Source organism: Neoarius graeffei, chromosome 10, assembly GCF_027579695.1.
Source record: "Neoarius graeffei isolate fNeoGra1 chromosome 10, fNeoGra1.pri, whole genome shotgun sequence".
NCBI classification, from domain to species: Eukaryota; Metazoa; Chordata; class Actinopteri; order Siluriformes; family Ariidae; genus Neoarius; species Neoarius graeffei.
The window spans coordinates 816,443-831,654 of NC_083578.1; the positions used below are offsets into that span (position 1 = coordinate 816,443).

The 15,212-nt window shown below is 43.1% G+C and overlaps 1 protein-coding gene across 1 annotated transcript in view; it reads right to left on the reverse strand.

The window, feature by feature from the left end:
* Positions 1-14,957, reverse strand: part of plcxd3 (phosphatidylinositol-specific phospholipase C, X domain containing 3) — a 34,733-nt gene extending 19,776 nt beyond the window's left edge. The window contains exon 1 of the mRNA XM_060930629.1: positions 14,814-14,957. Coding sequence (XP_060786612.1) covers positions 14,814-14,919 — 106 coding nt within the window. The 5' untranslated portion in view covers positions 14,920-14,957. The remainder of the gene's footprint in view (positions 1-14,813) is intronic.
* Between the last annotated feature and the right edge of the window lie 255 nt (positions 14,958-15,212).

Consider the following 15,212-nt stretch of genomic DNA (forward strand, 5'->3'; position numbering starts at 1 on the left):
CTGGTTCCTCCTGTTCTAGGGGGTGTATGGTCTGCTCTTTCATGTATAATAAAAACGACTCCTTATCTGGCGAGTTGACCTTGTGCCCCCGAGCCCCTTACTTATCTTGTCACGCAAGCTTCTGATGTATATAAACCCTGCTCTTTCTGTGTATCGTTGAGCAGTGCTTGAATAAACCAGATTGATTTAACTCGTGTGGTTTGTTTTAACCCTGCTCCAGAGCGCTCTTACGTCAACGCATCTGAACTGTGCCCCCGAGCCCCTTACTTATCTTGTCACGCAAGCTTCTGATGTATATAAACCCTGCTCTTTCTGTGTATCGTTGAGCAGTGCTTGAATAAACCAGATTGATTTAACTCGTGTGGTTTGTTTTAACCCTGCTCCAGAGCGCTCTTACGTCAACGCATCTGAACTGAGACAGACACAGGTTCTAACAATGGCGGTTGTGTACTTTCCGGTCACGTGACTGCAAGATCTCTATAGGCAACTTGGAAGAAATGTTGGTTAGACAGTACAACCAAGACTTTGTGGAACAGCACTGTAATGAACGTGCAGAAATGTCTGTGGAAGATAAACAGTTTATGGACATAATGTCAAAGTCAGCTGTTCTTAAAGATGGACATTATCACTTGAAATTACCTTTTCGTAAGTGTGACATAAGAATGCCCAACAACAAACATGTGGCCCAGCAGAGGGCACAATACCTGCTGAAAAAGTTTCAAAGAGACCAATCATTTTTTAACGAGTACAAAGAGTTCATGCATAATGTCAGTGCAGAAGGACATTCGGAGATCATACCACAAGATCAGCTGGAACATGAAGAGGGAAAGGTGTGGTATATACCTCATCATGGGGTCTACCACCCCCGCAAGAAGACACTGCGTGTTGTGTATGATTGTGCCTCAACTTTTGCTGGAACTTCACTGAACAAAGAGCTCCTACAAGGGCCAGATTTGACTAACACCTTGCTTGGCGTGCTCATTCGTTTTCGCCAGGGTCCAATAGCCCTTATGACGGACATTAAAGGAATGTTCCATCAAGTCCAAATGGCTAAAGAACATGTCAATTACCTTCGATTTCTCTGGTGGCCTGATGGTGACATCACAAAAGACCTTGCTGAGCACAGAATGTTAGTCCACATCTTTGGGGCGGTATCATCCCCCAGCTGTGCCACTTATGCTCTTTTAAAGACCGCTGATGACAACCAGCATCTCTATCCAGAAGAGGTCATAAACACAATCAGACAGAATTTTTATGTTGATGATTGCCTTAAGTCCATCCAGTCTGTAGAGCAGGGCATCTTTCTTTACCAGCAGCTCACTGACATGTGTGCCAAAGGTGGATTCAGACTTGATAAGTGGGTGTGCAATGACTGTTCTGTCCTCTCCCAGATCCCTGAGGAAAATCAAGCCAAACATATTAAGATGCTGGACCTCAGCCGGGACCAGCTTCCCATAGAAAGAGCTCTGGGAGTCCAGTGGGATGTCTTCACCTTCAGCATAATGAACAAACACAAGCCACTAACAAGACGTGGAACTCTGTCTAGTGTAAGCTCTATTTATGACCCCTTGGGCTTCTTGGCTCCTGTCATTCTCCCTGCAAAACAAATTCTGCAACATTTGTGCAAAATGAAGTTTGGATGGGATGAGGCTATTCCAGCACAGATGGCACAAGCTTGGCAAAGATGGATGGATGACTTAGTTCTGCTTGACACGTTCAGTGTCAGAAGATGTTTCGCAACCAATGAGTTTGGTGAGACAAGAATGGCACAGCTGCATCACTTCTGTGATGCTAGCGAAGCTGGATTTGGTGCTGTGTCATACCTTCGGCTATCTAATAGCAAACAAGAAGTGTGTGTGGCCTTTGTTATTGGTAAGGCTAGGGTGGCACCACTAAAACAAGTCACCATACCACGTCTTGAACTTGCCGCGGCAGTTTTAGCTGTGCACTTGAACAAAATGCTGTCTGCTCAACTGGAGCTCAACCTGTGTGATTCAGTCTTCTGGTCTGACAGCATGACCGTTTTAAAGTACATTGCAAACACAACCACACGGTTTAAGACATATGTGGCCAATAGAGTGTCCATCACACATACACTATCCAATGTCACTCAGTGGAGACGCATCAGCACCAAGCTGAACCCAGCTGATGCAGCCTCTCGAGGCATAAAGGTTGGCCCTTTCCTAAAATCTTCCACCTGGATCAGTGGCCCAGATTTCCTCACCAAATCTGAAGTCCAGTGGCCTGCAGTCATGCATGAAACATCTGTCCAGTTAGAAGCTGATCCAGAGGTGAAGAGTGAGGTTTTGTGTGCAGCTGTATGGAAGGAAGAGGTGTGTCCCACCAGTAAGCTGCTGATGTACTTCTCCAGCTGGACAAAGCTTAAAAGAGCCGTGGCATGGATCTTGAAACTAAAAGAAAGACTTAAGTTGCAAATAAAAACCAAGCAGAAGTTACAGAACATAAACTGTGGAAAAGAAATCTGTGTTAAACAAAAAAAACCAAATGGAATTCACCGCTCACAACTGATGACCTGTCTTTGGCAGAGGAAGCCACAGTGCGCTTTGTACAGAAGAAACATTATGGCGATGAAATGGCTGCCTTGAGCTCTGGTGCTGTGAGGAAGTCAAGTCATCTGTACAAGCTTGATCCACTTGTTTCTGATGGCGTGTTGAGAGTGGGCGGCAGATTAAGCAAATCAGCCTTACCTGAGGAAATGAAACATCCTGCAATCTTGCCCAAAGAAAGCCATGTCTCAAAGCTCATTCTTCAACACGTCCATGAAAAAGTTGGTCATAGAGGAAGAAACCACATGCTTTCCACACTTCGTCATCACTACTGGATCCCTCATGCCAACGCAGCAGCTAGAAAGGTCATCAGAGAGTGCATGGTGTGCCAAAGACAATGGCAAAGGCTAGGTGAGCAAAAGATGTCTGATCTTCCTATTGACAGAATCTCAGCTGATCTATCACCATTTACACATGTTGGTGTTGATTACTTCAGACCAACAGAAGTAAAAAGAGGCCAAAGTCTTGTTAAAAGATACGGGGTCCTTTTCACTTGCCTAACCTGTCGTGCAGTTCACCTGGAGGTGGTGCATTCTCTTGATACAGATTCCTGTATAAACGCCATCAGGAGATTCATCTGCCGCAGAGGACAAGTCAAGGAGTTCCATTCAGACAATGGGACCAACTTCGTCAGCTCCAACCGTGAGTTAAAACAAGCCATACTGGAACTGAATCAAAGCAGAATCCATAGTAGTCTAACACAAAATGGTATAAAGTGGACCTTTAACCCGCCCTACGGAGCCCATCATGATGGTGTATGGGAGCGCTTAGTACAGGAAGTAAAAAGAGTGTTGTACTCTGTCACAAACCTACAAGTGCTAGATGATGAATCCTTGCATGTGAAGTGGAGGCAATACTGAATGACCGCCCAATCACCCCTTCCTCTAATGATCCCAATGATATTGAAGCTTTAACTCCAAATCACTTGCTCCAACTGAAAGGCAAACCCATCCTGCCACCGGGGTTATTCAGGAAAGAGGACCTGTATGTCCGGAGACAGTGGAGACAAGTCCAATACATTGTGGACTTGTTCTGGAAGAGGTGGGTGAGGGAATACCTTCCTATGTTGCAAGAGAGAAAGAAATGGAAGAGAACTCGCAGGAACTTTGCCATCAGTGATGTTGTGCTCGTTGTAGATGAATCTGCACTGAGAAATTCTTGGCCTATTGGACGCATCATTGAAACCATGGCAGATTCTAAAGGATTTGTTCAGCATATTCGTATCAAGACACAAACGAATGAATTGGAAAAGCCAATCAGCAAAGTCTGCCTATTGGTGGAGGCGGTGTAGAGGCAACAGTGAATGTCTGCCTCCAACTGAGTCAAGTTCTGGAACCTCTGGCTCTGCATATACACTGATGCTCATCTACTGACATGCTTTACATATCATTACGTAACATACACCTTTCTGTACACAAGCATACAGTCTATTAGAAACACATGGAGCATTCGTCTTTTTCAGTTTTGACTTTTTGAATTTTCAAAAAGACATCTATGGACAATTTATAAGGGAAATGAAAATAACCTTTTTTGATATGTTTATGAATACATGGACTTCTAATTATAATGCTATTGAACTGATTGTTTAAAAAAGGTGACTTTGGATCATGCATTATTTAATATTATGTATTATAATGGCCATTTGTATATTGTGTTGGTAATTGCTTGTTGCACAAGAATTAGGGGCCGGAATGTTATGGCCATTTTGCTAGATTTCATGTTTTTTTAAATTTAAATATTTATTTATTTATTTATTCTGAATTTGTATATCTTTATTGTCAAATTATTGTAGATTTTGCAGTGTTTCCCACAGACCAGGTAGTAATGTGTGGTGCTCCACTGTGCCGATGAGGGAATTGTGCGCGGTGGTGTCGTGGCGGTCGGTGGAGTCGGTCATTGGGGTGTATGCAAAGTGTTTACAGTGGGCGGTGTTCAAACACCAGTATTTTTCTTCAGAGTCACCTGCTGGGACTATTTTAAAGCTACAAGAAGCATTTGAGATTATTCAGTTCAATCTAAATTCTTTTAAGTTCTTTAAGAGAAGACAGCTAAAACAATTTTTACCAGAACCCTGCCTGGTTTCATTCCTTGACCCAACTTTACATTACAGCGCAGGCCATTAGTTTGCTGGGCTTGATGTTGGTGGAAAACCTGTCTTTTAAATTTATGAAAATTACTCACCAAAATTGAAGTTAAAGTTTAGTTTTTTTCCTTTTTGGTGGCAGTCTTTCAATCATTTTTTAGTTGACATTCAAGGAATAAATTGCAAAAAACAAGCTGGAGGTTTTTATTTTAAATATTGAACTCAACACTTACCTCAACCAATACTAAAATGAAATAAATAGTATAATGTAACAACAAAATAATAATAAAATAGATAGCATCAACTAGGCATCCCCGCGAGTATAACATTTTATTTAGGCTAGTGGGAAATCCTTATTTATTGTGAATGTCAAGCCATTATTAATAACTTGCATGAATGCTGAAGCGGGATAAACGGGATAATGCAATAAGGCCGGTTCCTCGCGTCAAGCTGCTGCTGTCTGCATCAGAACTGGTTTATAGCCTGACTCAGGGATGTCTGTTTCCTGTAAGCCAAGAAGGCTATGATAAAGCTCATCACGAGCACGACGTAGGCTGCCTTTTAAAATAAGGGGTCGGAAGGCGAATCGGGAAGGCTGCGTTGTTTTTAATTAGCCTAACAGGCCGACTCGCAGTCCGGGTATATGCACAACGGCAGGCCTGTGGACACGCCTCTCTCTCTCTGTCTCTGTGTGTGGGTGTGTTATGGAATCAATTTTGTGCCAAAATGTTCATACAATACTTTTGAAATATCAAACAAAAACGACAAATCAAGATACAAAAAAAAGTCAATTTTTTTAGACTGGCAAACAAATTATTCGTGTAATCGTGCAAAATATCAGTGTATTACTCTTCAGAAACCTTTTATTTTTGTTCCGCGTCTCTCTCGGTTGTGTTTGCTGTAATTTATTCGGGTTGCGATTCCAGCTTTCCCGTTTGCGCTCCCGGACTTTCTGCTGCAGGTTTGGCACCCGTGTGGGCGGGCTGTCCAGGAGTGCATTCCCATTGGCTAACTTGTGTTTGACTGACAGCTGCGCTCAGCCATTCCCTACTCGGATTCTGGCGGACTGTTTGCTGAGTGAGCGATCCACTGACGGTAAACAAGGACCGAGTGGACTTCAGCGGCGACTGTGATACTGAATTAATTCAGCAAAGTGTAAGTGCGGGACAGATGTGCTGTATGTGCTGCAGTAGTGCACATTATGCGGGTGTTTCGTGGCAAGTCAAATGTTAGCCTTAGCTCCACTACCCAATATAACAGCTGTGTTGCTAACGTTAAATACACCCGCATAATGTGCACTACTGCAGCACATACAGCACATCTGTCCCGCACTTACACTTTGCTGAATTAATTCAGTATCACAGTCGCCGCTGAAGTCCACTCGGTCCTTGTTTACCGTCAGTGGATCGCTCACTCAGCAAACAGTCCGCCAGAATCCGAGTAGGGAATGGCTGAGCGCAGCTGTCAGTCAAACACAAGTTAGCCAATGGGAATGCACTCCTGGACAGCCCGCCCACACGGGTGCCAAACCTGCAGCAGAAAGTCCGGGAGCGCAAACGGGAAAGCTGGAATCGCAACCCGAATAAATTACAGCAAACACAACCGAGAGAGACGCGGAACAAAAATAAAAGGTTCCTGAAGAGTAATACACTGATATTTTGCACGATTACACGAATAATTTGTTTGCCAGTCTAAAAAAATTGACTTTTTTTTTTGTATTTTGATTTGTCGTTTTTGTTTGATATCTCAGAAGTACTGTATGAACATTTTGGCACAAAATCGATTCCGGTGTGTGCGCGCGCGCATGAATGAGAAGAAAGAGCGCTATGAATGAACGGAACGATACGCAACAGAATTTTTTTTCAAAATCGCGGCTCTGATTGCGTGGCGCTGCGCAGCACAATGGGCTATGGATGGGAAACCCTGTTTTGTGTCGATAATTAGTTATTAGTCCATTAGTTAATTTGGTCATTAAATTGGTAATTAGCTCGAACTCGCCTACGCTCGGCTCTACATACGTCACCCCCGGGAGGCCTTTGAGTTAGAATTTGTTTGCAAGTCAAATGTTGGGTGGGGTGACGTTGGTTTAATACGATTTTTTGACCACTTTCTAACTTTTTGAAGGAATATGAGTTAAGTTTCCTTTATCTATGAGTTTGTTGTGCATTATCGAAGCCTTTTCTATTGATATTTTTGGAGCAAATAAATGGAATACATTTTGGAAACAAAGAGTTGGAAGTGCGTATAAAATGACCACTGGAGTGCGTACAGTAACTTGGAAGGCCGATACAATGACTTTTTCTAGGTCTTCAAAGGATAAAGAAGGTTTGAGACGGGAGATCATTCTCAGCTGGAAGAAGCTATTCTTAATAACAGTACTAATCTGCTTTTTAAAGCAGAGTTCTGAATCAAGAGTGACACCTAGGTTTTTAGCATATGACTTAACGTATGGAGAGAGATGGGCAAGCTTGTCAGCCGCTGAGGATCTAGATTTGGGAGGACCAAAAATGATAACCTCAGTTATGTCGTTATTTAGCTGGAGGAAGTTATTGGTCATCCAGCACTTAATGTCCTCAAGACAATCCAATAATGGCTGTATGGTTGTGGAATGTTGTGGAACACGTTAGTTTCTGTTCTCACTTCATATCACGTTATAGCAGCAATAAACAGTCGTTCCCTCACCAACCCCTCTTTATTCAAAATCACAGCTCAGCATGTTCCTGAGGAACTGTAGAGAAGCGTAAATTCCTCTGTGCTGAAGAGTCGGAGAACTTACAGCTCCAGCTTCACCTCTGACTGATGCACAGCGCTCACACTGGAGACTCCTTACAGAAACGATACGCACACATACACACATTTCTCCTAACAGAAAACTTCACTACATCACAGATTTTTAATCTGTTTATGTGGCGCGTCTGCTGGACACGCCCCTGTGAATGATCAGTTACTATAGAAACCATAATGTATCAGAACAAATGCATGAATTATAAATAAACCTGTGATGTGCTGCTGCACTACTGTCAGAAAATTAATCAACACTTTCTGACCAATCAGAGTCCAGAACACAATATCAACACGGGAGACAGAAAAGTTTATTATTGGCCAAGGAAATAAATCAGCGACTGAACTGCCATCGTCTTTAAAAATAAAAGGCTGTGATTTTACATGCGCTTAATTTAGTGCAGGGGTCAAAGGTCGAGGGTCATTCAGTGTTGTTTAGGGTGTGACATTAATTTCCTGTCACTGGGATTTACTGTAAGAGTCAAGGGATAAGGATTAAAGATTAAAGGTCAGGGGTTAACCTTCTCATTTCTCATAAAAGTGCAAACGTTCCATTCTCCATCGGGAAATTAACCACAAACACGGAGTTTACATTCACACAGGATTTATAAACTCTGAGCTGTGTGTGTGTGTGTGTGTGTTTATGAACAGCTGCAAATTGTATGAATTGGGGAAATAATAAATTAATCAATTTGTGAAATTTAAATAAATTAAACAAATCAGAGCCTAATTAGCATAAAGTATTAACTTTAACTAAACCAGGAGAAAATTTCATTTCCATAAACACGTCTATAAGTTTCTCATAATGTGTTAATTAATATTGTATAGAAATAATTTAAAATATATATTTATGCTGAATAAACTGATCAGGAAGTGAATATTAAAAGACTAGTGATGTTAATAACATTAATAAATACACTAACGATCTGTTGATTCAATTACTGATGAACAACTCGGTGCTGAATGCAGACAGCTGTGTGTGTGTGTGTGTGTGTGTGTGTGCCACAGTTCAAAATCCACGGAAAAACATTAAGAGTATATTCCCAACATGAATCATACACTTATCTTGGACACAGAATTAACGTTGCCGGTGATTGGGACCAACAAATACAAGAAATAATTACGGAGTACACCACACGGTTGCAAAAAATCGACGCATCCCCCTTGCCCCTGCTTATGAAAATAGATGCTATCAGACAGATAGCTCTATTTAAAGTGCAACACTTCTTCGCCAATGTTCATGTTCCAAGAAAGGTTTTGCAGGACTTAAACAACACAACTGTTAAGACAGTAAGAGGATGGCTTGGTATGAACAGTCACATGACCCGCGATGTTATCCATCACAGCAGACGTGAAGGGGGCCTAGGTGTTCCTGACTTTGAATGGACTTACTTCTCTGCTAGGCTTTCACATTTACTTTGTACGCTAAATAATGATGATGACACCGTAAGAGAAATGGCCCGTGCTTCTCTTTTTCTCGATCTTGGGAAGCGCAAAGTCCCCCTCGCCCAAGAAGCGGAGCCCAGAAAGCGAACGGAAGACTTGAGACTCACGCTCCTGGTTTCGGGGTTAGATCGGACTGGCCTGATCTCAATGATTTATGTCATTGGACTGGAGTTGACTTGCAGTGGTCTGGAGCCGACATCGCAAATATAACTACTGAAGAAATAATTAAAGACAAAAACATTAGTGTGACTGCGGCAGTGCTGCAAGACGGGTTGCGCTATTCACTTCCATCTAAAAACAGCCGCGCGTCTCTGCTGTCAATCAAACACCAGCAGCGCCAGAGACATTGGAGGGGACTCAAACTCCAAGGAAAACTGGCTTGTGTCCTTTTTGCAGATCATTCCATCTCACATACAATATTTTATAATTCATCTGTTGATGAAGACTTAATCATTTTTACAGTCAAAGCGAGGCTTCAGGTATACCCAACAAAATGAAATCTGTCTATCTGGTATCCCCGTTGCCACTCACCTGTATGTGTACATCATGAAGAACAGCAAGTCATCGAATCCATGTCGCACATACTGAACGGTTGTCACTTTTATAAAGGTCTTTATGTATCCAGGCATGATAGCGTTGTGGACATTATATCAGAAAATTTACCTTCATTATTTTCTCCAGATGTGTCCATTCACATAAATTGTGTTGTTAGACGGGAAATGTTTTCTAGGTGGCCTGAAGAAATGTCTGTGTTTTCTGATCTGAATGCCAACAGGCCTGATATTGTTATCATTGATGAGAGCAGCATGAAAGTACATATTATAGAAGTAGGATGCTGTTTTGATTCTACTCTAGAGGAGGCTTTCTTAACAAAGCTTGTTAAATATCACCCTCTGGTCCAGCAGATAACTGACCTTGGCTATAAATGCCAATATCTGGTGCTCATTTTTGGCAGCCTGGGCCATGTTCATAGGCTTGCCATTAGGGGTCTAATGATGGTTGGCTTTACCAAAGCTAGGGCAAAACAAATAGCCAAATACTGTTCAATATCATGCATTATTGGAAGTCGCCATATATGGAGGAGAAGGTGTTGTGCGTATCCTTAAACCAGCTGTTTGTAGTGTTATCAGACCCACATGTCTGGATTGTGCCTGAGCATTTGTATCTGCAATATTTATGTCCTTATGTAATATTATTATGAATTGCGGACATAAATAAAGTTGTTAAAATGTGTGTGTGTGTCTGTGTGTGTCTGTGTGTGTGTCTGTGTGTGTGTAATAACACAGTAATGATGCTATGAGTGTAATTAACAGATCATTAGCCTCATTAATCATCATCACTAATGCATGAAGTTACTGTGAATTTATTCATAAAAACTTAAAAACTTCCTGATGAGTTGATCAAAGAGAATTTTATCTGTGAAGAAACTCAGTCGTCCAGGTACATAGTAATCTGTGGTTGGTAGAAGAGAGCAACTGGACTTGCTTGACAATTCTTGAAGACGTTTCGCCTCTCGTCCGAAAGGCTTCCTCAGTTCTGTCTGTCTAATAGGGAGAATCCGGTATTTATCCTCTCATGGATCATCATAGAATCCGAATCAGAATGCTGATGGCTGCATTGTGGGCGGCTGATAAGATGTCATAGACACCCCCCTCTGTTCAGTGATGGTTGTTCCAGGTTGACAAAAACTCAGTCGTCCTGGTACTATGTACCTGGACGACTGAGTTTCTTCACAGATATGTTTCTACGCACTTTGGGATGAGTTCCCTTCGACTGGTGCGGGAGTATGAGAGGACTTCCAGAAAACTGGCAGACATCTTAGCCAGAGAGGATCGTTCATTTTTGTCAACCTCGAACGACCATCACTGAACAGAGGTGGGTGTCTAAGACATCGGCCACCTACAGTACATTGCAGCCATCAGCATTCTGATTCGGATTCTCTGATGATCCATGAGAGGATAAATACTGGATACTCCCTATTAGTCAGACAGAACTGAGGAAGCCTTTCGGAGGAGAGGCGAAACGTTTTCAAGAATTGTCAAGCAAGTCCAGTTGCTCTCTTCAACCAATCCCAGATCAAAGAGAATCCAAATCTCAATTATTACATCACAGATTGGGGGCGGGGCCAAACTGGAACAGGATCTTGGATAAATCATTGATTTAAATCCAGCACTAGTTAAACAGCTAATTTTCCTGTTTAACATAAAAACACTTTATCTGAAATATAAATGAATAAAAAAGCAAAAAAAAAAGAAGATGGTTTTTAAAATCACTGTTTATTTGTTTGGTTGCTGTAAAGTGATGTGATCCTTCGTCGCTTCTATTTGGTTTGAGATGTTCGAACAGACGGCTGAGGTTGTGTTCGTTTTGTGTTTCTCATAGTACAATCCGCACACTCTGATTGGCTGCACAGGAAAACCGGATCTGCAGTTAAATCCCTGTAACCTGAAGTTTGTGTGAACAGGAAGAAGCTCCTCCAGAGGTTTGGGACACAGCTGCATACCGGGGCGTTGCAGTGGGAGGAAAAGTGGGACAGACGACTGGTGGGGGAGGGGCCTTGAAAAGTCTGGAGTGAAAAGTTTGTTTTTGTTTGAATTTTTTTTGTTTCTAAGTCATTAGTGTCAGATCTAAACTCGAACCTGCTGAATAAATCGGTTCGGAGACTGAACTCCAGGAAAAACTCATGGAGGCTCTGTGAGGTCCCGCCCCCTTACACAAGGCGTACAGTGATTTATTCTGCTCCTGTGCTAAGATGGAAGAGGAATCAGGGCATCAAAAATAAAGAGACAGAAAGCAAATGGAGGGAAAACATCTGCAAACTCATTTCGTTCCACAGAAAAGTGAGAGCGCTCTGAAGGAACTCAGGGTCATACGAGTTAAAGCTGAGATCAGCTGAAGGCTGTCACACAGGAACGTAGCGTGGAACGTATTTACATCGTATTACACATTAATCAGCATCACAGACATGACATCACATCTCTCCATGTCGTGACCCTCATGGCCCTCAGTCTCAGAAACAGGAAGTGAGGGTGGAGCAGCAGCAGGTTCCTCATCTGATCCTGAGGATGTGAGAGATGGAGAGCTCATTATGAGGCTACTGAAAGTTATTCCATACAGTCATTTGACACCGAGGCGTCTCAGACCTCGGAGTGATATTTATCTCATTTCCCAGGGGGCCACAGCCACATGTTCGCTGTCAGTGGATTCACTGCAATCTGCAGATTCACACAACGGCACTGACATCACTCACATAAACACAGCCTGCAGGTGACGGTCAGGTTAATGCCCGATGATCCACCATCAGTTTCAGAGGAGTCGAGTAAACCAAGAACTGAGGAGGAGAGTAATTTCAGCTTAAAGATCACCGTGATCAATAAGGTGGAGTCAAATTCAAATATAACCTCAGGCTGCAGTTTTCCCTTTCAGATCCTCACATGGTGTTAGAAATCGTCCTGTCAGTAGACGACACTTTACTGTTTGGCTTATTTCAACAACACACTAGATATAAATAATCGGCTTCCTGTGTTTCTGTGTTCTCACTGTGTCTCTGTTGCTGACGCGCTGCTCAGGTTTGCGTCCCATAATCAAAGGGATGTGATGTTTATTATGAACAGGTGAAGAGGTTCTATCAGTCCTGTAAGCACAACCTGCACACACTGTTTCAGAACGGATTAAACTCATCAGAGGTGGTCAGTCAGGATCGCGAGGAGTGAACACTTTGGGTAATGAATTAAATCATCACCATCACCATCATAATCACCATCACCACCATCATCATCACTAACATCATAATCACCACCATCATCATCACTAACATCATAATCACCATCACCACCATCATCATCACTAACATCATAATCACCACCATCATCATCACTAACATCATAATCACCATCACCACCATCATCATCACTAACATCATAATCACCATCACCACCATCATCATCACTAACATCATAATCACCATCACCACCATCACCACCATCATCATCACTAACATCATAATCACCATCACCACCATCATCATCACTAACATCATAATCACCATCACCACCATCATCATCACTAACATCATAATCACCATCACCACCATCATCATCACTAACATCATAATCACCATCACCACCATCATCATCACTACCATCAACATCGGATCACTATCATCACCACCATCATAATCACCATCATCATCATCACTACCATCATCATCATCACTATCATCACCACCATCATAATCACCATCACCACCATCATCATCACTAACATCATAATCACCACCATCATCATCACTAACATCATAATCACCATCACCACCATCATCATCACTAACATCATAATCACCACCATCATCATCACTAACATCATAATCACCATCACCACCATCATCATCACCACCATCATAATCACCATCAACATCATAATCACTACCATCAACATCGGATCACTATCATCACCACCATCATAATCACCATCATCATCATCACTACCATCATCATCATCACTATCATCACCACCATCATAATCACCATCATCACCACCATCATAATCACCATCATCATCACTAACATCATAATCACCATCAACATCATAATCACTACCATCAACATCGGATCACTATCATCACCACCATCATAATCACCATCATCATCATCACTACCATCATCATCATCACTATCATCACCACCATCATAATCACCATCATCACCACCATCATCACCACCATCATAATCACCATCATCATCACTAACATCATAATCACCATCAACATCATCATCACTACCATCAACATCAGATCACTATCATCACCACCATCATAATCACCATCACCACCATCAACATCATAATCACCACCATCATCACCATTGCCCTGTGAGAGCCAGTGAACGTGTCCCTCAGTGAATCCAGGCTCAGGGACGATGGGAAATGATGGAGTGACTGCTGTGCAGACTGAAGAATGTTTCACAGCTTATTATAATTTCTTTAAATGTGCGAACAGTTCATCTGTGAAAAATCATGTGATCATGTGCCTCAATTATGTGTAATTTCGTTTTTTCAAAAGACACACAAGAGACCTGTACCAACAGAGGAACAGAGCCACAGACACGGCTCGGGTTGAGGTCCAGAGTTTTGTGCTACACCCCTGCGCCTGCGCGCGCGCACACACACACACACACACACACCCCGCCTCCTCCAGGAACACTTTTGAGAAGAAACAGAAACCTCACTGGTTTTTCCTGCTGAAGACCAATACATGTTTGACATCTGAGCTGCTGCTTCTCCTGCATGAGCTCATCACACACACACACACACACACACACACACACACACACACACACACACACACACACACACAGTCTCCTTGTGTTGTGGCCCTGAAGCAACAAGTGTCATCTTAGATCTTCTCTCCTCTTCTTTCACCTTTAATATTACCTTTTTGTTGCCGATATTTAAACACACACACACACACACACACACACACACACGTGTGTTTTGTCGCTTTGTATATTTGCATTAATTGAATATTAACATTAATAGAGTGCATGACGTCATGATAATAATAAAAACTGTTTGTAAATAAATAAACAAAAAATGAAATGAATGAGCGCGTGCTGCTTTCAGATGTGTAAATTGCGCGCGCATCAGCTTTGATGTTCCGCTCCGTCGCGCGCGGGTTTATTCCTCCTCATGACGCTGCATCTTTATTCCTGCTGCTCGCGCGCACAGCGCTTTCTCTGCGTTTCTCTGCGTGTATTTCCCCCGCTCTGCCCGCCGCGCTGCGGCTCCCCCTCTCCCTCTCTCTCCCTCTCTCTCCCTCTCTTCACGTGCACCATGCTCCGTCTCTGCCCAGCGGCTCGCGCGTGATGGCTGTGTGTGTGTGAGTGTGTGTGTGTGTGTGTGTGTGTGTGTGTGTGTGTGAGTGAGTCGCGCGCACTCACCCGGTATGGCGAGGTTGGTGAGCGGCAGCGCGTGCAGGTTGGCGGGCAGGTTGTGCATCCAGTCTGCGTGCCGCAGCAGCTCCCCTTTACCCTGAGACGAAGCCATCAGCGCGCAGATCACTCACTCCACATTCAGCACGCGCGCTCGCTCTCTCTCTCTGTCTAAACGCTCGCGCTGCATATCCGGCTCACCACACCCTCCCTCCCGCCCTCCCTCACACACACACACACACACACACACACACACACACACTCCCACACACACACACACTCCCACACACACACTCTCCCTCACACACACACTCCCTCAAACACACACACACACACACACACACACTCCCACACACACACTCTCCCTCACACACACACACACACACACTCCCACACACACACTCTCTC